This window comes from Pongo pygmaeus, chromosome 3, assembly GCF_028885625.2.
Source record: "Pongo pygmaeus isolate AG05252 chromosome 3, NHGRI_mPonPyg2-v2.0_pri, whole genome shotgun sequence".
Lineage (NCBI taxonomy): Eukaryota > Metazoa > Chordata > Mammalia > Primates > Hominidae > Pongo > Pongo pygmaeus.
In genome coordinates, this window is record NC_072376.2 from 182,875,610 (window position 1) to 182,895,956 (window position 20,347).

General features: G+C 37.6%; 1 protein-coding gene across 4 annotated transcripts in view; it reads left to right on the forward strand.

The window, feature by feature from the left end:
• Positions 1-20,347, forward strand: part of CLCN3 (chloride voltage-gated channel 3) — a 108,814-nt gene that overhangs the window by 45,375 nt on the left and 43,092 nt on the right. For all 4 annotated transcript variants that reach the window (XM_054485178.2, XM_054485180.2, XM_054485179.2 and 1 more), the window contains one exon: positions 20,139-20,296. In XM_054485178.2, coding sequence (XP_054341153.1) covers positions 20,139-20,296 — 158 coding nt within the window. The remainder of the gene's footprint in view (positions 1-20,138; positions 20,297-20,347) is intronic.

The window sequence follows — 20,347 nt, forward strand, 5'->3', positions numbered from 1 at the left end:
AGGGACATTCTGCAGGCTCTTTGTAAAATGATTTTAGGATTCAGATACTTATTATATTTTTATTGGCCCTAATATTTTATCCAACTAGAAAATTAAACCTCTTAAAAATTAATCCATCTAAGTGTCTGTAAATTAAAGGAACAACTAAAGATTCTTTATTTGGTGTCAGAAACTCCTTGTTTGTACAACAGTAGTATAAAACAAAGCCTGTTTTTAAATGTACTTTTCCCATAGTATCTGAATTTCAAATCTTCAATAAAATCTGGTTCATATTACTACCTCTAGCTTGATTTTCTAAAAATAGCTGACACTTTAGTATGGTTAATTTTATGTCATCTCATGGCTTGTCAGAAATGCTTTGTATCAAGATTTCAAACTGTGAACAGATTTCCTGCTGCATTGATTAAGTTTGTAATTTTGGCTATTTTCCCAGCATCGAGGTTTCTGCTTTGTGTTTATGCAGGAGACTGGTAGCTTAAATTGTACTTTAAGGTTTTTTTTCTTGTTTTTAAATTAACATACGTTTAATTTCTGGTTTCTTTGTAGCCCTTTGCAACTTTAATTAGGTCATAAAATGGATTTACTCTGGTTTCTCTAACAAATTTTATAAATTTATGAAATATGAAATTTAGCAAATTTTATAAATCTTTTATTCATGTATTGTACAGCTCATCATATATGCAGATATAATAATTGAACGTGGAACTTGTTTCCAATTACACAGATGTCTTAATATCCACCTTATCATCTCTAACTAAGGATGTGGCTTTTTATTTTGAGGTGGCAACAGAACAGAAAAGAAAACAGTGAATTGAGTAATGGGCTTAGTGTTGCTGCTGCCTGGTTGTGTATCTTTGGTAAACTTCTTTGGGATTTGGCATTAACTTGCAAGTCTTTGCAGTTTAGACAGTTAAATATGACTGAATGGCTGAACAAATTTTAATAGCATATGCTTCTTTTATGCTATTTATTTACCCAGTAGACATTTAATTGACCACCTGCTAAATGTGAGGCACTATTCTTGCCATTACCTTTTTAGTCTTTGATTTGGAGTCTGCTAACATTCTGGAACTTCCACTATCAACTTATAACGTTTACTTTCCCCTCCGTTACCAGGATGGCCATTTCTTATCAGTAGGGTTGCAGAGAGAGAAAAAAAAAAAAACCATCTGGGGCTAGACTTCCTGCTCTTAACATACAGAAGCAAATAGGTTGTGAAGGAATACATAGTATTTTGGATTTCTGCCTCTTCCTTCCATAATTTTTTTTAAAAAGGTTCATATGTTTTATGTGTGTCTTATGTAACAGTAATCTGCATTATGAACTTAAATGACAAGGATCACCATTTCACATCTTTGGAGTTGATCACAGAGGTAATAAGTAACTCTTATTAAATAACTATGTGCATCATTTTTCATGTAAAACTATTATTTAGATAAACCCCTTTGAGAAAAGGCTTAGGCTCCTGCCAGTGTCACTGTGATATTTACTAATAAGCTCAGTTTAAGGCACAGCAATTAAGGTTGTGTTGTTTTTTTTTTTTAAGTTCAGTTCAGCAAATATATGTGGAAAGCTTGTGGGTAAAATTATATTTGTATTTATGGGAAAGCAGACAATTTTATTAATGCCTATATTTTTCTAGTTCAATGTTTGTCAAACTTCAAGTTTTAACATGTTGATCATGAAACCAGTTGAATTGTGACCAGTATTTTAAAAGGAAAGATTAAAAAACAAAATAAGATATCAGTATATACCAACTAGTAAGAGTAAGCATTGTTTACTAAACTATGGTTTTATTTAAGTACATATCTATATACTATGTCAGTGAGAAACATTTCTCCACTTTGTGTTTGAAAAACATTTCAAAAGCTGAAAAAAAGTTTGAAAACCTGTTTGTAAGTACACCTAGGGTAAAGGTACACTTCCTGTGGCATAAGATGTCGGGAACAACTGAGGGCAAGAATGGGGATGCACTACTATCATAAACTTCTGCTAAAGCATAAGGATGTGAGTGCTGGGAGCAAAGCAGTGCTCACCACTTCTGCAATTTTCTATTGCAGCATTTTAAATAATATGGGAAAAAGTGGACTGCAACCAAAGGCAAAGAGGGATGGTGATGGTGAAGGGTAAGATTGTATTTATTGTCCAAAGGCTAAGTGCATATACATATGTGTTTGGGAGAAGGCATCACGTAATAGTTCTTAACCTACTCTGAGAGAAGGTTGTCCACATTTCTTAAAGTATACATGTAAACCAACAATGAAATTATTTTAGTGACTTGAGAATCAAAGTGTTAGAGTTTGAATCCCTGTCCTACTACTTGCTAGCGGTGTGACCTTGGGCCTGTTTAACTCTTGACACCTTGTTTTCCAAATTTATAAAGTGGAGATAATAATACCTGTCTCATTGTGTTGTGAGGATTATATGAACTAATATATGTAATGTCCTGAGAACAATGTCTGGCACACATTAAGTTACTGAATTAAAATTAGCTGTTCTTACTGTTATTATTAGACATGAGCTAGATAACAGTGGCCTCTGCATGGGAAAGATTATTTTAATTCTGATATAGTTCAGTTTATCTTTTTATTTTTGTCTCTTGTGCATTGATGTCATATCTAAAAAACTTGCCTAACTCAAGATCACAAAAATTTACTCCTGTATTTTATAGTTTTAGCTCTTTAGATCTAGGATCCATTTTTAGTTAATTTTTTTTTTTTTTTTTTTATTGTGAATATTTTTTTTTTATTTTTATTTTTATTTTTATTTTTTTAGTTTTTTTTTTAGTTTTTCTTTTTTTTTTTTCTTTTTTTTAATTATTATTATTATTATTATTATTATACTTTAGGCTCTATGGTACATGTGCGCAACGTGCAGGTAAGTTACATATGTATACATGTGCCATGCTGGTGCGCTGCACCCACCAACTCTTCATCTAGCATTAGGTATATCTCCCAATGCTATCCCTCCCCCCTCCCCCCACCCCACAACAGTCCCCGAAGTGTGATGTTCCCCTTCCTGTGTCCATGTGTTCTCATTGTTCAATTCTCACCTATGAGTGAGAATATGCGGTGTTTGGTTTTTTGTTCTTGCGATAGTTTACTGAGAATGATGATTTCCAATTTCATCCATGTCCCTACAAAGGACGTGAACTCATCATTTTTTATGGCTGCATAGTATTCCATGGTGTATATGTGCCACATTTTCTTAATCCAGTCTATCATTGTTGGACATTTGGGTTGGTTCCAAGTCTTTGCTATTGTGAATAATGCCGCAATAAACATACGTGTGCATGTGTCTTTATAGCAGCATGATTTATAGTCCTTTGGGTATATACCCAGTAATGGGATGGCTGGGTCAAATGGAATTTCTAGTTCTAGATCCCTGAGGAATCGCCACACTGACTTCCACAAGGGTTGAACTAGTTTACAGTCCCACCAACAGTGTAAAAGTCTTCCTATTTCTCCACATCCTCTCCAGCACCTGTTGTTTCCTGACTTTTTAATGATTGCCATTCTAACTGGTGTGAGATGGTATCTCATTGTGGTTTTGATTTGCATTTCTCTGATGGCCAGTGATGGTGAGCATTTTTTCATGTGTTTTTTGGCTGCATAAATGTCTTCTTTTGAGAAGTGTCTGTTCATGTCCTTTGCCCACTTTTTGATGGGGTTGTTTGTTTTTTTCTTGTAAATTTGTTGGAGTTCATTGTAGATTCTGGATATTAGCCCTTTGTCAGATGAGTAGGTTGCGAAAATTTTCTCCCATTTTGTAGGTTGCCTGTTCACTCTGATGGTAGTTTCCTTTGCTGTGCAGAAGCTCTTTAGTTTAATTAGATCCCATTTGTCAATTTTGGCTTTTGTTGCCATTGCTTTTGGAGTTTTAGACATGAAGTCCTTGCCCATGCCTATGTCCTGAATGGTATTGCCTAGGTTTTCTTCTAGGGTTTTTATGGTTTTAGGTCTAACATTTAAGTCTTTAATCCATCTTGAATTAATTTTTGTATAAGGTGTAAGGAAGGGATCCAGTTTCAGCTTTCTACATATGGCTAGCCAGTTTTCCCAGCACCATTTATTAAATAGGGAATCCTTTCCCCATTTCTTGTTTTTGTCAGGTTTGTCAAAGATCAGATAGTTGTAGATATGTGGCGTTATTTCTGAGGGCTCTGTTCTGTTCCATTGATCTATATCTCTGTTTTGGTACCAGTACCATGCTGTTTTGGTTACTGTAGCCTTGTAGTATAGTTTGAAGTCAGGTAGCGTGATGCCTCCAGCTTTGTTCTTTTGGCTTAGGATTGACTTGGCGATGCGGGCTCTTTTTTGGTTCCATATGAACTTTAAAGTAGTTTTTTCCAATTCTGTGAAGAAAGTCATTGGTAACTTGATGGGGATGGCATTGAATCTGTAAATTACCTTGGGAAGGATGGCCATTTTCATGATATTGATTCTTCCTACCCATGAGCATGGAATGTTCTTCCATTTGTTTGTATCCTCTTTTATTTCCTTGAGCAGTGGTTTGTAGTTCTCCTTGAAGAGGTCCTTCACATCCCTTGTAAGTTGGATTCCTAGGTATTTTATTCTCTTTGAAGCAATTGTGAATGGGAGTTCACTCATGATTTGGCTCTCTGTTTGTCTGTTATTGATGTATAAGAATGCTTGTGATTTTTGTACATTGATTTTGTATCCTGAGACTTTGCTGAAGTTGCTTATCAGCTCAAGGAGATTTTGGGCTGAGACAATGGGGTTTTCTAGATATACTATCATGTCATCTGCAAACAGGGACAATTTGACTTCCTCTTTTCCTAATTGAATACCCTTGATTTCCTTCTCCTGCCTAATTGCCCTGGCCAGAACTTCCAACACTATGTTGAATAGAAGTGGTGAGAGAGGGCATCCCTGTCTTGTGCCAGTTTTCAAAGGGAATGCTTCCAGTTTTTGCCCATTCAGTATGATATTGGCTGTGGGTTTGTCATAAATAGCTCTTATTATTTTGAGATACGTCCCATCAATACCTAATTTATTGAGAGTTTTTAGCATGAAGGGTTGTTGAATTTTGTCAAAGGCCTTTTCTGCATCTATTGAGATAATCATGTGGTTTTTGACTTTGGTTCTGTTTATATGCTGGATTACATTTATTGATTTGCGTATATTGAACCAGCCTTGCATCCCAGGGATGAAGCCCACTTGATCATGGTGGATAAGCTTTTTGATGTGCTGCTGGATTCTGTTTGCCAGTATTTTATTGAGGATTTTTGCATCAATGTTCATCAAGGATATTGGTCTAAAATTCTCTTTTTTTGTTGTGTCTCTGCCAGGCTTTGGTATCAGGATGATGCTGGCCTCATAAAATGAGTTAGGGAGGATTCCCTCTTTTTCTATTGATTGGAATAGTTTCAGAAGGAATGGTACCAGCTCCTCCTTGTACCTCTGGTAGAATTCGGCTGTGAACCCATCTGGTCCTGGACTTTTTTTGGTTGGTAAGCTATTGATTATTGCCACAATTTCAGATCCTGTTATTGGTCTATTCAGAGATTCAACTTCTTCCTGGTTTAGTCTTGGGAGGGTGTATGTGTTGAGGAATTTATCCATTTCTTCTAGATTTTCTAGTTTATTTGCGTAGAGGTGTTTGTAATATTCTCTGATGGTAGTTTGTATTTCTGTGGGATCAGTGGTGATATCCCCTTTATCATTTTTTATTGCATCTATTTGATTCTTCTCTCTTTTTTTCTTTATTAATCTTGCTAGTGGTCTATCAATTTTGTTGATCCTCTCAAAAAACCAGCTCCTGGATTCATTTATTTTTTGAAGGGTTTTTTGTGTCTCTATTTCCTTCAGTTCTGCTCTGATTTTAGTTATTTCTTGCCTTCTGCTAGCTTTTGAATGTGTTTGCTCTTGCTTTTCTAGTTCTTTTAATTGTGATGTTAGGGTGTCAATTTTGGATCTTTCCTGCTTTCTCTTGTGGGCATTTAGTGCTATAAATTTCCCTCTACACACTGCTTTGAATGCATCCCAGAGATTCTGGTATGTTGTGTCTTGGTTCTCGTTGGTTTCAAAGAACATCTTTATTTCTGCCTTCATTTCGTTATGTACCCAGTAGTCATTCAGGAGCAGGTTGTTCAGTTTCCACGTAGTTGAGCGGTTTTGAGTGAGATTCTTAATCCTGAGTTCTAGCTTGATTGCACTGTGATCTGAGAGATAGTTTGTTATAATTTCTGTTCTTTTACATTTGTTGAGGAGAGCTTTACTTCCAAGTATATGGTCAATTTTGGAATAGGTGTGGTGTGGTGCTGAAAAAAATGTATATTCTATTGATTTGGGGTGGAGAGTTCTGTAGATGTCTATTAGGTCTGCTTGGTGCAGAGCTGAGTTCAATTCCTGGGTATCCTTGTTGATTTTCTGTCTCGTTGATCTGTCTAATGTTGACAGTGGGGTGTTAAAGTCTCCCATTATTAATGTTTGGGAGTCTAAGTCTCTTTGTAGGTCACTCAGGACTTGCTTTATGAATCTGGGTGCTCCTGTATTGGGTGCATATATATTTAGGATAGTTAGCTCTTCTTGTTGAATTAATCCCTTTACCATTATGTAATGGCCTTCTTTGTCTCTTTTGATCTTTGTTGGTTTAAAGTCTGTTTTATCAGAGACTAGGATTGCAACCCCTGCCTTTTTTTGTTTTCCATTTGCTTGGTAGATCTTCCTCCATCCTTTTATTTTGAGCCTATGTGTGTCTCTGCACGTGAGATGGGTTTCCTGAAGACAGCACACTGATGGGTCTTGAGTCTTTATCCAATTTGCCAGTCTGTGTCTTTTAATTGGAGCATTTAGTCCATTTACATTTAAAGTTAATATTGTTATGTGTGAATCTGATCCTGTCATTATGACGTTAGCTGGTTATTTTGCTCGTTAGTTGATGCAGTCCCTTCCTAGTCTCGATGGTCTTTACAATTCGGTATGATTTTGCAGTGGCTGGTACCGGTTGTGCCTTTCCATGTTTAGCGCTTCCTTCAGGAGCTCTTTTAGGGCAGGCCTGGTGGTGACAAAATCTCTTAGCATTTGCTTGTCTGTAAAGTATTTTATTTCTCCTTCACTTATGAAGCTTAGTTTGGCAGGATATGAAATTCTGGGTTGAAAATTCTTTTCTTTAAGAATGTTGAATATTGGTCCCCACTCTCTTCTGGCTTGTAGGGTTTCTGCCGAGAGATCCGCTGTTAGTCTGATGGGCTTCCCTTTGATGGTAACCCGACCTTTCTCTCTGGCTGCCCTTAACATTTTTTCCTTCATTTCAACTTTGGTGAATCTGACAATTATGTGTCTTGGAGTTGCTCTTCTCGAGGAGTATCTCTGTGGCGTTCTCTGTATTTCCTGAATCTGAATGTTGGCCTGTCTTGCTAGATTGGGGAAGTTCTCCTGGATAATATCCTGCAGAGTGTTTTCCAACTTGTTTCCATTCTCCCCGTCACTTTCAGGTACACCAATCAGACGTAGATTTGGTCTTTTCACATAGTCCCACATTTCTTGGAGGCTTTGCTCATTTCTTTTTATTCTTTTGTCTTTAAACTTCCCTTCTCGCTTCATTTCATTCATTTCATCTTCCAGGGCTGATACCCTTTCTTCCATTTGATCGCATCGGCTCCTGAGGCTTCTGCATTCTTCACGTAGTTCTCGAGCCTTGGTTTTCAGCTCCATCAGCTCCTTTAAGCACTTCTCTGTATTGGTTATTCTAGTTATACATTCTTCTAAATTTTTTTCAAAGTTTTCAACTTCTTTGCCTTTGGTTTGAATATCCTCCCGTAGCTCGGAGTAATTTGATCGTCTGAAGCCTTCTTCTCTCAGCTCGTCAAAGTCATTCTCCATCCAGCTTTGTTCCGTTGCTGGTGAGGAACTGCGTTCCTTTGGAGGAGGAGAGGCGCTCTGCTTTTTAGAGTTTCCAGTTTTTCTGCTCTGTTTTTTCCCCATCTTTGTGGTTTTATCTACTTTTGGTCTTTGATGATGGTGATGTACAGATGGGTTTTTGGTGTGGATGTCCTTTCTGCTAGTTTTCCTTCTAACAGACAGGACCCTCAGCTGCAGGTCTGTTGGAGTACCTGGCGGGCCGTGTGAGGTGTCAGTCTGCCCCTGCTGGGGGGTGCCTCCCAGTTAGGCTGCTCGGGGGTCAGGGGTCAGGGACCCACTTGAGGAGGCAGTCAGCCCGTTCTCAGATCTCCAGCTGCGTGCTGGGAGAACCACTGCTCTCCTCAAAGCTGTCAGACAGGGACATTTAAGTCTGCAGAGGTTACTGCTGTCTTTTTGTTTGTCTGTGCCCTGCCCCCAGAGGTGGAGCCTACAGAGGCAGGCAGGCCTCCTTGAGCTGTGGTGGGCTCCACCCAGTTCAAGCTTCCAGGCTGCTTTGTTTACCTAAGCGAGCCTGGGCAATGGCGGGCGCCCCTCCCCCAGCCTCGCTGCCGACTTGCTGTTTGGTCTCTGACTGCTGTGCTAGCAATCAGCGAGACTCCGTGGGCGTAGGACCCTCAGAGCCAGGTGCGGGCTATACTCTCCTGGGGCACCGTTTCCTAAGCCCGTCGGAAAAACATAGTAGTCGGGTGGGAGTGGCCCGACTTTCCAGGTGCCGTCTGTCACCCCTGGAAAGGGAACTCCCTGACCCCTTGCGCTTCCCGAGTGAGGCAATGCCTCACCCCTGCTTCGGCTGGCGCACGGTGCACTCACCCACTGACCTGCGCCCACTGTCTGGCACTCCCTAGTGAGATGAACACGGTACCTCAGATGGAAATGCAGAAATCACCCGTCTTCTGTGTCGCTCGCGCTGGGAGCTGTAGACCGGAGCTGTTCCTATTTGGCCATCTTGGCTCCTCCCCCCAATTTTTATATATAGTGTGAGGTAGGGGTACAGTTTCATTCTTTTGCATGTGAATAGCCAGTTGTCCCAGCATCATTTATTCAAAAGACTATTCTTTCCTCACTAGAAAAAATATTTCTTTAAAGAATAATGAGTACTTTTTTTTTCTTTTTAACCGCTGTTACTCAGTTGGAAAAAGAATAATGAATAATTTTAAATAATTTTCCTACAGGTAAATTTAAGTCTTTATGTTTAGATTGCACATATTAGGAAATAATGGATTTGTATTTCCATAGGTGTGCTTGATCTTTATAAAGTTCCCTGTCTCTGGAAAAAATAAAATAAGGCAAAACAATCTTCTTAGTAGAGTTATGTTTACAAGAAAGTTGCAAGCCAGTTTTAGTTCATCGATTGGATAATTTTTCCTGCTTGCTGGAGGTATTTCAGTATTGGTAATATCTGAACTATGAGATGCATGAACGATGCATTTTAGGAATTTGTTTCTGTGTCCATACCAGGCATAATGAATTAAGTTATCTGTTAAAAATACAGGATTTTTGCTCAATATACAGTTGTAGAAGAACTCATTGTCCAAATTTTTATGACTTTTTTTCTTTTTTTTTTTGAGATGGATCTTGCTCTGTCGCCCAGGTTGGAGTGCAGTGGCACAACCTCTGCTCACTGCAACCTCCACCTCCAGGGTTCAAGTGATTCTGCTGCCTCAGCTTCCCGAGTAGCTGGGACTACAGGCGTATGCCACTATGCCCACCTGATTTTTTTATTTTTAGTAGAGATGGGGTTTCACCATATTGGCCAGGCTGCTCTTGAACTCCTGACCTCGTGATCCACCTGCCTAAGCCTCCCAAAGTTCTGAGATTACAGGCGTGAGCCACCGCGCCCGGCCAGACATTTTTTTTTTTTTTTTTTGCTTTCTTTGTCATATTGTTAGTCTTTTGGTTAAGCGATATTGTAACTTAGTCATATGAGTAATATAATGCAGCATGGTGAAGTGTGTGTGTGGGAGGGGGTTGTTTTTTGTTTGTTGTTTATTTTTTAAATAGAGATGAGATCTCACTATGTTTCCCAGGCTGCCTTGAACTCCTGGGCTCAAACGATATAGCCTCCTGCCACAGCGTCCTGATTAGCTGGGACTACGGGTGTGCACCACTATACCTGGCTTTCCTGATGAAATTTTAAATACCCAAATATTTGAGCAGAAATAATAGCTTGTGTTTATTGTTTTTCTACTATTTGGCAAGTATAGTATTAAATGTTTTACATAATTTATCTCCAGTCCACATACAATACTCTAGTAGAAGTGGGTAAGAAAACCAAGGTACTCAAAGAGGGTAATAAGTAACTTGTGCTGGATCACAGGACTAACGGGAGGCAGGGCTGGAATTTGACTCTAGGTCTTTCTGACCTCAAAGTGCAGTAAAGTCATGGAATTTCTCTACTAGGCCACCTGGAAGAAAAGTGATCTTTTTCCCGTCTTTTTTGTTACTGTTTTTCAGCCAGGAGATAGTAGAGTTAGGTAGTAGAATAGTAGTCACTGGCATCTGGTAGTCAGCCCTCCAAAAAAGTTTTTGATTTTTTTTTTTTGTCTTAAACTTGGAAGCTACTAACTTTCAGGTCATACTTATCTGGATATTTAGGTAGCAGAAACTATGGAATTATCGTAAGTCCTCTTGAAGATTCAGCTGTTAAAATTAATTGGTTCTGATTAATACTGTGCTCAAGATTTACATTTCTAGGAGCCACAGTTTGATTGGTCTAACCTGGATCTGTGCGTTTTCTTTAGCTAGGGAGGAGAAGGTACCTTGATTGATACCTTCACCAGGACTGCATGCAGTGAGGGACAGAAGTTTCCTTAAAATAATTGGGTTCTGTTATAGGAAGAAGGGGAAGGAGATACCAAGTGGGCAAAACAGTCAGGTTCCGTTACATAAATAATAACCCTAATGTGAGGATAATAAATGGATAATATGATTATTTTAAGTTTGAAAATATACCTGGTTATTAGTATTGAATATCTGGTAGCGGGGTTGGAGAAAAAGTCGAGAATAAGAAAAGACTTAAAATTGTAAAAATTAACTGGAAAAGAGGATAGCTGAGCAGATACATATATGTTAGATAATGTTCATAATGGCAAACCAACCTGAAGATTTGTTTAAATTGTAGTGTGTAGCCAGGTGTGGTGGTGCTTGCCTGCAGTCCGAACTACTTGGGAGGCTGAGGCAGGATGACTGCTTGAGCCTAGGTTTGAGGCTACAGTGAGCTGTGTTTCCACCACTGCTTTCCAGCCTGGGTGGCAGAGCAAGACCCCATCTCTAAAAAAATAAAATGAATAAATTATAATATGTTACGACAAATATAGTTATCTGAAGTCACTGAAAATGTGCATGTGCATTTAATGATGTGAAATAATTTTTAGGAAGTATGAATGAAAAAAATCAACTTTTAAGTGTGGCTAGTATGATCTTACCTGTATCTCACTTATAGAAAATATAAAAGGCTGAAGCCAGTCACCAGTTTAATAGTTCTAACCTCTTATTTACTTGATTCCCTTTTTTCTCCTCCCCAGCAATCCTCATGTAGTTAGGTAAAGTTGGTTCTTCATCTGGCTTATTGCAGAAACCCCTAAGCCTGTTTACTTAAAGCTTTTTGAAACCCAGAGACCCATCTTTTGAATTCAAAAGTTTTGACTATTAAGAATTAGTCTTTTTGTATGTTTGTTGGCCACATAAATGTCTCCTTTTTATGAACAGAGAAGTGTCTGTTCATATACTTTGCCCACTTTTTGATGGGGTTGTTTGTTTTTTTCTTGTACATTTGTTTAAGTTCCTTGTAGATTCTGGATATTAGACCTTTGTCAGATGGATAGATTGCAAAAATTTTCTCCCATTCTGTAGGTTGCCTGTTCATTCTGATGATAGTTTCTTTTACTGTGCAGAAGCTCTTTAGTTTAATTAGATCCTATTTGTCAATTTTGGCTTTTATTGCCATTGCTTTTGGTGTTTCAGTCATGAAGTCTTTGCCAGTGCCTATGTCCTGAATGGTATTGCCTAGGTTTTCATGGTTTTGGGTTTTACATTTAAGCCTCAAATCGATCTTGAGTTAATTTTTGTATAAGGTGTAAGGAAGGGGTCCAGTTCCAGTTTTCTGCATATGGATAGCCAGTTTTCCCAGCACCATTTATTAAATAAATTGTAGATGTGTGGTGTTATTTCTGAGGTCTTTGTTCTGTTCTGTTGGTCTGTATATGTGTTTTGGTACCAGTACTATGCTGTTTTGGTTACTGTAGCCGTGTAGTATAGTTTGAAGTCAGGTAGTATGATGCCTCCAGCTTTGTTGTTTTTGCTTAGGATTGTCTTGGCCATACAGGCCTTTTTTGGTTCCATATGAAATTTAAAGTAGGTTTTTCTAATTTTGTGAGGAAAGTCAATGGTAGCTTGATGGGAATAGCATTGAATCTATAAACTACTTTGGGCAGTATGGCCATTTTCATGATTTTGATTCTTCCTATCCATGAGCATGGAATATTTTTCCATTTGTTTGTGTCCTTTCTTATTTCCTTGGGCAGTGGTTTGTAGTTCTCCTGGAACAGGTCCTTCACGTCCCTTTTAAGTTGTACTCATCATCACTGATCATTAGAGAAATGAAAATCAAAACCACAATGAGATGTTATCTCATGCCAGTCAAATGGTGATTATTATAAAAAGTCAAAAAAGAATAGATGTGGGTAAGTCTGTGGAGAAATAGGAATGCTTTTACATTGTTGGTGGGAGTGTAAATTAGTTCAACCATTGTGGAAGACAGTGTGGTGATTCCTCAAGGATCTAGAACCAGAAATACCATTTGACCCAGCAATCCCATTACTGGGTATATACCCAAAGGATTATAAATCATTCTGCTATAAAGACACATGCACACGTATGTTTATTATAGCACTATTTACAATAGCAAAGACTTGGAACCAACCCAAATACCCATCAATGGTATACTGGATAAAGAAAATGTGGCACATATACCATGGAATACTATGCAGCCATAAAAAGGAATGAGATCATGTCCTTTGCAGGGACATGGATGAAGCTGGAAGCCATCATTCTCAGCAAACTAACACAGAAATAGAAAACCAAACACTGCATGTTCTCACTTATAAGTGGGAGTTGAACAATGAGAGCACATGGACACAGGGAGGGGAACATCACACACCGAGGCCTGTCAGAGGGTGGGGGACAAGGGGAGGGAGAGCATTAGGACAAATACCTAATGCATTTGGGGTTTAAAACCTAGACGATGGGTTGGTAAGTGCAGCAAACCACCATGGCACATGTGCACCTATGTAACAAACCTGCACATTCTGAACATGTATCCCAGAACTTAAATAAAAAAAAAAAAAGAGTTTTTCTCCACTGTGGGTTTCAGAAGCTTACATTTGAAACTGGGATACCGTAATATCGAATCGTGTTCTCCATGCTCTGCTGTGTATTTCTTTTCCTATGGCAATGGATGTCTCTGACTGAATTGGTGCGGGGAAGGTGTGTGGAGGGGTCAAGAAAATAGCATGGACTAAGGAACTTGCTTAGTCTTTCCTGGAGGTATTCCACTGCAGCTCTACTACTGTCTTCACAGGTAAGTGAGAACTGCATATGCTTTGAGAAATGGCTGGTCCAAGGCAAATCCTGTCATTTTAGGTTAATAATATCTAACTGTGGCTGGGCACAGTGGCTCACGCCTGTAATCTCAACACTTTGGGAGGCTGAGGCAGGCAGATCACGAGGTCAGGAGATTGAGACCATCCTGGCTAACACGGTGAAACCCCGTCTCTACTAAAAATAAAAAAAATTAGCCGGGCGTGGTGGCGGGCGCCTGTCGTCCCAGCTACTCGGGAGGCTGAGGCAGGAGAATGGCCTGAACCCAGGAGGCAGAGCTTGCAGTGAGCCAAGATCGCGCCACTGCACTCCAGCCTGGGCGACAGAGCGAGTCTCCATCTCAAAATAAATAAATGGATAGATGATAGATAGATAGATAGATAGATAGATAGATAGATAGATAGAATAAAATAAAATGAGGATCTGGGACTACAGACGTGCACCACCACACCCAGATAATTTTTGTATTTTTAATGAAGTCGGGGTTTCACCATGTTAGCCAGTTTAGTCTCAAACCCCTGGCCTCAAGTGAGCCACCTGCCTCAGCCTCCCAAAGTGCTGGGATTACAGGTGTGAGCCACCACGCCTAGCCTTTGATATATTATTATAGGAAAAAAGAGGAGATGTACTTTATGTGGAAGAGAACTTTAATTTATGCTGTGACGGTACCTAAAAGATACATCCTTTATTCATGCGTAAGATGAAATTGAGAGGTAAAATTGGATATACTGTTGCTTTTAAAAAATTTTAACATATATGTAATTTTTTGTACTTATCTCATTTTAGCCTATATATATATATATTTTGTTTGTTTGTTTGTTTTGTTTGAGATGGAGTCTTGCTCTGTCGCCCAGGCTAGAGTGCAATGGTGCAATCTCAGCTCACTGCAACTTTCACCTCCCGGATTCAAGTGATTCTTCTTCCTCAGCCTCCTGAATAGCTGGGATTACAGGCGCCTGCCACCACGCCCAGCTAATTTTTGTATTTTTAGTAGAGACAGGGTTTCACCATCTTGGCCAGGCTGGTCTTGAACTCCTGACCTTGTGTTCCACCCGCCTTAGCCTCCCAAAGTGCTGGGATTCCAAGCGGGAACCACCACGCCCAGCTGTAAGTTATATCTTACACAAATCTAGGTTTCATTCAGAGAATTATATGCAAAGAAACAGCGCAACAGTATTATTTTAAAGCCATTGTTATTGTTAGAAAACATAATACCTTTAAAATTACTTTTCATATTAGAAATATAGTGACTTCTCCCCAGTTTAGGATAGAAATTTTCCTTTTCTTCTCCTTCTTTATACTATTCAGATTTGCATGTTTGGCAGAACAAATTATAAGGGAAAATATTTGAAATGTCACATACTAAAGTAAATGTTTGGATGTTTGAAAATTTTCTGGTTTTCAGAGATTCTGAATTGCTGAATCATGTAAATTAAGATGTTGAGTAGTTTCCACAGAGTAATTATTTGAAAGTCACTGAAAGCAAGACACATGCCTAATGTAAATGTTTATTGCACTACTGTACCTTTTTCTACCTCATAAAAATGAGAACAGCAGTCTGTACTTTTCCACTTCATCATTCGTAAGTCTATTGGAGAAATGTATATTTTGTTTGCTTATTATCTTCATGCTGCAAATAGCCTGGAAATTCTTTAAGGGGGGCTAGCGATGTATTATGGTTACATGTTAAGTGGTATAGAAATTTCGCTTTTTATTTTTTAAATAAAGAGTAACAAGATCAGTAGTCCATATTTCTTCAACTCTACCCAGAGAAGGGCAATGTAGGAGGGAAAATGAAATTTGCAAAATATTTCATAGTAGGCTTTTTCTTAAAGTAACTTCAGACTTACAGAAGTTTAAAAATAGTACAAAGAATCCCATATACCTGTCACCCCAATTCCTGAAATATTAATATTTTACCACATTTGTTCATTATGTCTGTATTCTCCAAGTACTATATATGCTGTTATATGTAATATGTAGCATTTTATATAGATATAGGGCATGTATGCACTATATAGTTTTTTCTGAGCCACGTAAAGAGTCAAACGCAGACGTGACGTGCTTTTACTCCTAAATACTTAAGTGTTGTGTATTCCCTCAAGAAAGGGCATTTTCTTCTGTATAGCTACTGTACACGTCTACGCTTTTCAAAATCAGAACATTTACATTGATACCATACTATGACATGATCTGCAGACCATTTTCCAATATGCCAGTTGTCTCACTGTGTCCTTTAGTACAAAAGAAAAAAGTTTTTTTTCCTGGTCTAGGAGCTAATCCTGGAGCATATGTTACATCTTGTTTTAATCTAGAACAGTTCCTCAGTTCTTTATCTTTCATAACCTTGACATTTTTGGAGAGTACAATCCATATATTTTGCAGAATTTCCCTTAGTTTGGGTGTGTCTGGTTTTTCCTTATAAGATACATTTTATGCATTTTTGGCCAGAATACCACAGAAGTACTGTATATCTTACCAGAAAGCCATAAGTGGCATTTGCATTTTCTAAATGATCAGTTTTAATATTATATGGAAAGCAGAGTCAGAGATTCTCACATATGTCAAGATATTATAAGTGTTCCTGTTATATTTATTCTCCAATTGCTTTTTCTCAAGAAAACGTGTGGCCTTTCAGCTAGCTTTTCAAAGTGGAAGTTACTACATAACATTAGGATGGGAGGGTGGGGAAGAGCTTTATTAAAGCTTTAAGTTTAAGCTTTTGAGTATGTGTTGTATGTAAATGAACGTGGGCATTGATGCAGGGATTGGGCCTTTAAACCTTTGGCCAAGAATGGTATCAATTATTATTATTATTATTTTTTGGAGTACTTCTGCTAAAACACTGAAATCAGTGTGCCACTCTCCTTTTAGAAGTTTTACACCTTTCCAAGGTACACTTTTTTTTTTGGAGACGAGTTTTGCTCTGTCGCCCAGGCTGGAGCGCATTGGCGCAGTCACAGCCCACTTCAGCCTCTACTTCCCAGACTCCAGCAGTCCTTCCACTTCAGCCTCCCGAGTAGCTGGGATTACAGGTGCACACCACCATGCCCAGCTAGTTTTTGTAGAGATGGGGTTTTGCCATGTTGCCCAGGCTGGTCTCCAACTCCTGAGCTCAATCTCTTCGTCCTCCTCAGCCTGCCAAAGTACTGGGATTACAGGCGTGGGCCACCACTCCCGGCTTCCAAGGCAGGCATTTAAATGTAATAAATAGGGAGATAAGCGAGAACCCTGTTGGACCTGGTAGAAGCAAATGTTCATTAGTACTATTACGTTGTTTAAAATATTAGCGCCTTCTATATTCATGTCCTCTCAGAATCATCAAAAAACCTACTCTATAGTTTATTTGGCTTATATCTCAGCAGTAATAAAATTAGTTAATAGTATTGGCATCGTGGTTCTTTGTGCATTCCTCCCTTATCCCACTGCAAATTGATTTCAAATGATCTCTTGATCTAGTCTAAGAATGTTTATAGTGATTACAAAAAGTTCAGATTCTGGCTTTAACATATATAATTGTTTTTTAATCTGTAAACAAAAGAGAATGAGTTTGTTTAAACCAGAAAGATGGCAAGAGTAGTCTGGGAATTTTGCTCCATTCCTTAAAAGTCCTATAATAAAATAAACATATCTCGTGTTTTATTTTTACAATTTTTTTAAACATTAGTATAGAGTGCCACTTCTTATATTCTATATCAAATAATTAGCTACCTTTTCAGTAATAACCTCTGAGTAATTTTTGGCATTAAAATCTGCATTACAAAATAATTTCAGGATATAATTTATAATCACTTATGCTAAAGTCACCTATTTGAAATTATGTATGAGGTTTTCAAAGTTTACAGTGCTTTGGAAAAAATTTAAATGTTTCTTTGTTTATGTATCTTTACTATAAGCTGTAGCATATATCATGTAGTTGTCAAGGATGCTGACAGATACTTAATATTTAAAGGAGACTTGTCTAAAGTTAGCTGTCCAGGACTAGAATCTGGGCCTTTTGGTAACAGTTCATTGCTCTGTTTACTTAAATGATGATTAGAGTCGTTAGAATTTCTCTATTTTCATAGCTGTCTCTATGGTTCTATGAAAATACTGTGTGTGTGCTTATACATATATGTATACCTGTAAGTACAAAGTAGGAAATGAAAGTTCATTTTCTGCTTTTGACAATTGTAATCCCCAGAGATAACCGTTATTAATATGTTGTCTCATGTTTGGTCATACTACTTTCTCTGTATTCTCTGTATTACTGTATAAATTTTACACAGTAATTTGCATATTAAAATGCTGATCTACACCTGGCCCTTTTTTAAAAACTGCAATTTATTATAGCCAATTTTTTATACCAGTATATATTGATCAACCTTGTTCTTTTTAACTGCTGCATTATATATAAATTACATAATTTCATTCATTACCAATAGATGAGACATTTCCATTGGTTTGAATTTTTCAGTATTACTGATAATGGTTCAATTAAATATTTAAGCCTTTGTGCATTTGTAGAATTAATTGCTAGAAGTAGAACCCTTATATTTTGATAGGTATTTCCAAATTTCTTCCCAAAATGTTTGTATCTCTTTACTTCCACTGTCAAGTCTAATAATTTTCACTCGGATTATCATATTTCTTGCCCAGCCTGTTTTTTACACTCTAAACTCTTTTTTTTTCTTTTTTTTTTTTTTTGAGACAGCATCTTGCTGTGTGGCCCGGTTGAAATGCAGTGGCGCGACGACGAACCTGGGCTCAAGCAATTCTCTCAACTTACCCTACTGAGTAGCTGGGACTACAGGCACATATCACCATGCCCAGCATTTTTTTTTTTTGTAAGTGGAGATGAGGTTTTGCCATGTTGCCCAAGCTGGTCTCAAATTCCTGAGCTCAAGCAATCCACCCATCTCAGCCTCCCAAAATGCTGGGATTACAGGCGTGAGCCACTGCACCTGGCCCAAAAGCTCTTTTTCTAATAGCAATATAAATTGTCTTTTACCGACTGTACTCATATATGTTTCTTCTTTCAGAAATAGGTGTTAAGTGTATCTAACATGGAATGTATAGCTATAATTCTCATTGTGAAACCATAGCCTAATTTATTTCATATTACAATTTAAAATTCATGTTTTTTAGGAAGTTTTCTTAGATTAATCCACCTAGTTCCAGGTGCTACAGTCCCAAGATTTCTTTCTTTTTAACAAATTAAATATGGGTAACATGACTAGAATTGTAGTCAAAGAATATTGGAACCTTGGAACTTCAGTATTTGAACTTTATTTTGAAATATAATTTGTTATATTATAAAAATATTATATTATATTGCATCTGGAAGTCAGGGGCAGTTTTTTTAAAAATTATCTTTGTATCTGCTACACTGTAAAGTGCTATTTCTATAAAAAATTCTTAATAGAAGTCTTCAGTTGTAAAGTCTGCTGTACAGACTTTAGATCAGGGATTGGCAAACTATGAGCCGTGTGCCAAATCCTGTCCTTCACCTGTTTTGTAAATAAAGTTTTATCGGAACACATTCAGACTCATTCATGAACATATTGTCTATGATTTCTTTTGTGCTACTATGGCAGAATTGAGTTGTTGCAACTGTGTGGCATCCAAAGCCTAAAATATTTACTCTCTGGCTCTTTGCCAACCCGTTTTAGATTATGAGCACTTTGGCATTAATATGTTTTTGTTTTCTTTCTATAGCACATAGTAAGATGTTCTGCCCACATTGCGCATAATTTATGGGTTTATTCAAGGATTTATGCAAGTGTAGCTGCAAGAAAAAAACCTAGACGTGAACTTGCTAGGTTGAAGAGCATCTGTGTATGTTAAATTTTGTTAGCTTTCGCCTTCCCAAAGGAATTGTTCCATTTCATACTTAAACTACTAATTTTGTGATAGGACTTCTTTCTCCATAGCTTTGCTAAATTAGTGCATTCACACACGTCATCTTTACTAATCTGATACAGGGAAATGATATTGTGGATTTGATTTGCATTTCTTTTTATGTGTTAGGTTGAGCTTATTTTCATATTTAAAAGCCACTTGTATTTCTTTTTCTTGAGCTGTCTTTTAATGTCCTTCCTGATACATTTCTTAAGTCTGCGATACTCGTATAAGATACATGGTGAACATGTGTCAAAGATTTATTTGACTCTAATGAGGGAACCCGCCTGACAAGGCTGATTGAGAGGAGGATGTGTGAGATGAAGTGTATATCATCAGTGAAAGAAAGCAAATCCTTACAGGGCAAAAACAAAACCACAACTCTAAGGGTTATTGTTTCTACTGGACAGAATTTATTTGCATTTTACCAGATAAAAATTACTATTTTCAATTTATCTTTTACAAATCATTTTCTAATTTTACAGTGTCTATTCCCTAATCAGTAGTAAATAGTCTTCAAAATTCTCCAGAGCGTCAGGTGAATATTTTGCAGGCTAATTGTTGACACTTGGGTTTGACTTTAAGAGGACATGCCATAATCTTTTGGCCTTATTTCCAAGTTTTGGATAATTTTTCTTAACACATTTTTCTCTAATTGCAATGATTTCAATCGATATTATTTCTGTATGACTTAATAATGAATTTCTAAGAAGGTTACTTAGCTCACTATTGTCTCTTCTAAAACATACTCATCTTTCCTTTTTTCTTCTGTAGGAACTCATTATACAATGACGAATGGAGGCAGCATTAACAGTTCTACACATTTACTGGATCTTTTGGATGAACCAATTCCAGGTGTTGGTACATATGATGATTTCCATACTATTGATTGGGTGCGAGAAAAATGTAAAGACAGAGAAAGGCATAGACGGGTAAGTGTTTTTAGTAAAAATTTTTAAAAACATAGTGCATAATTAGATCTT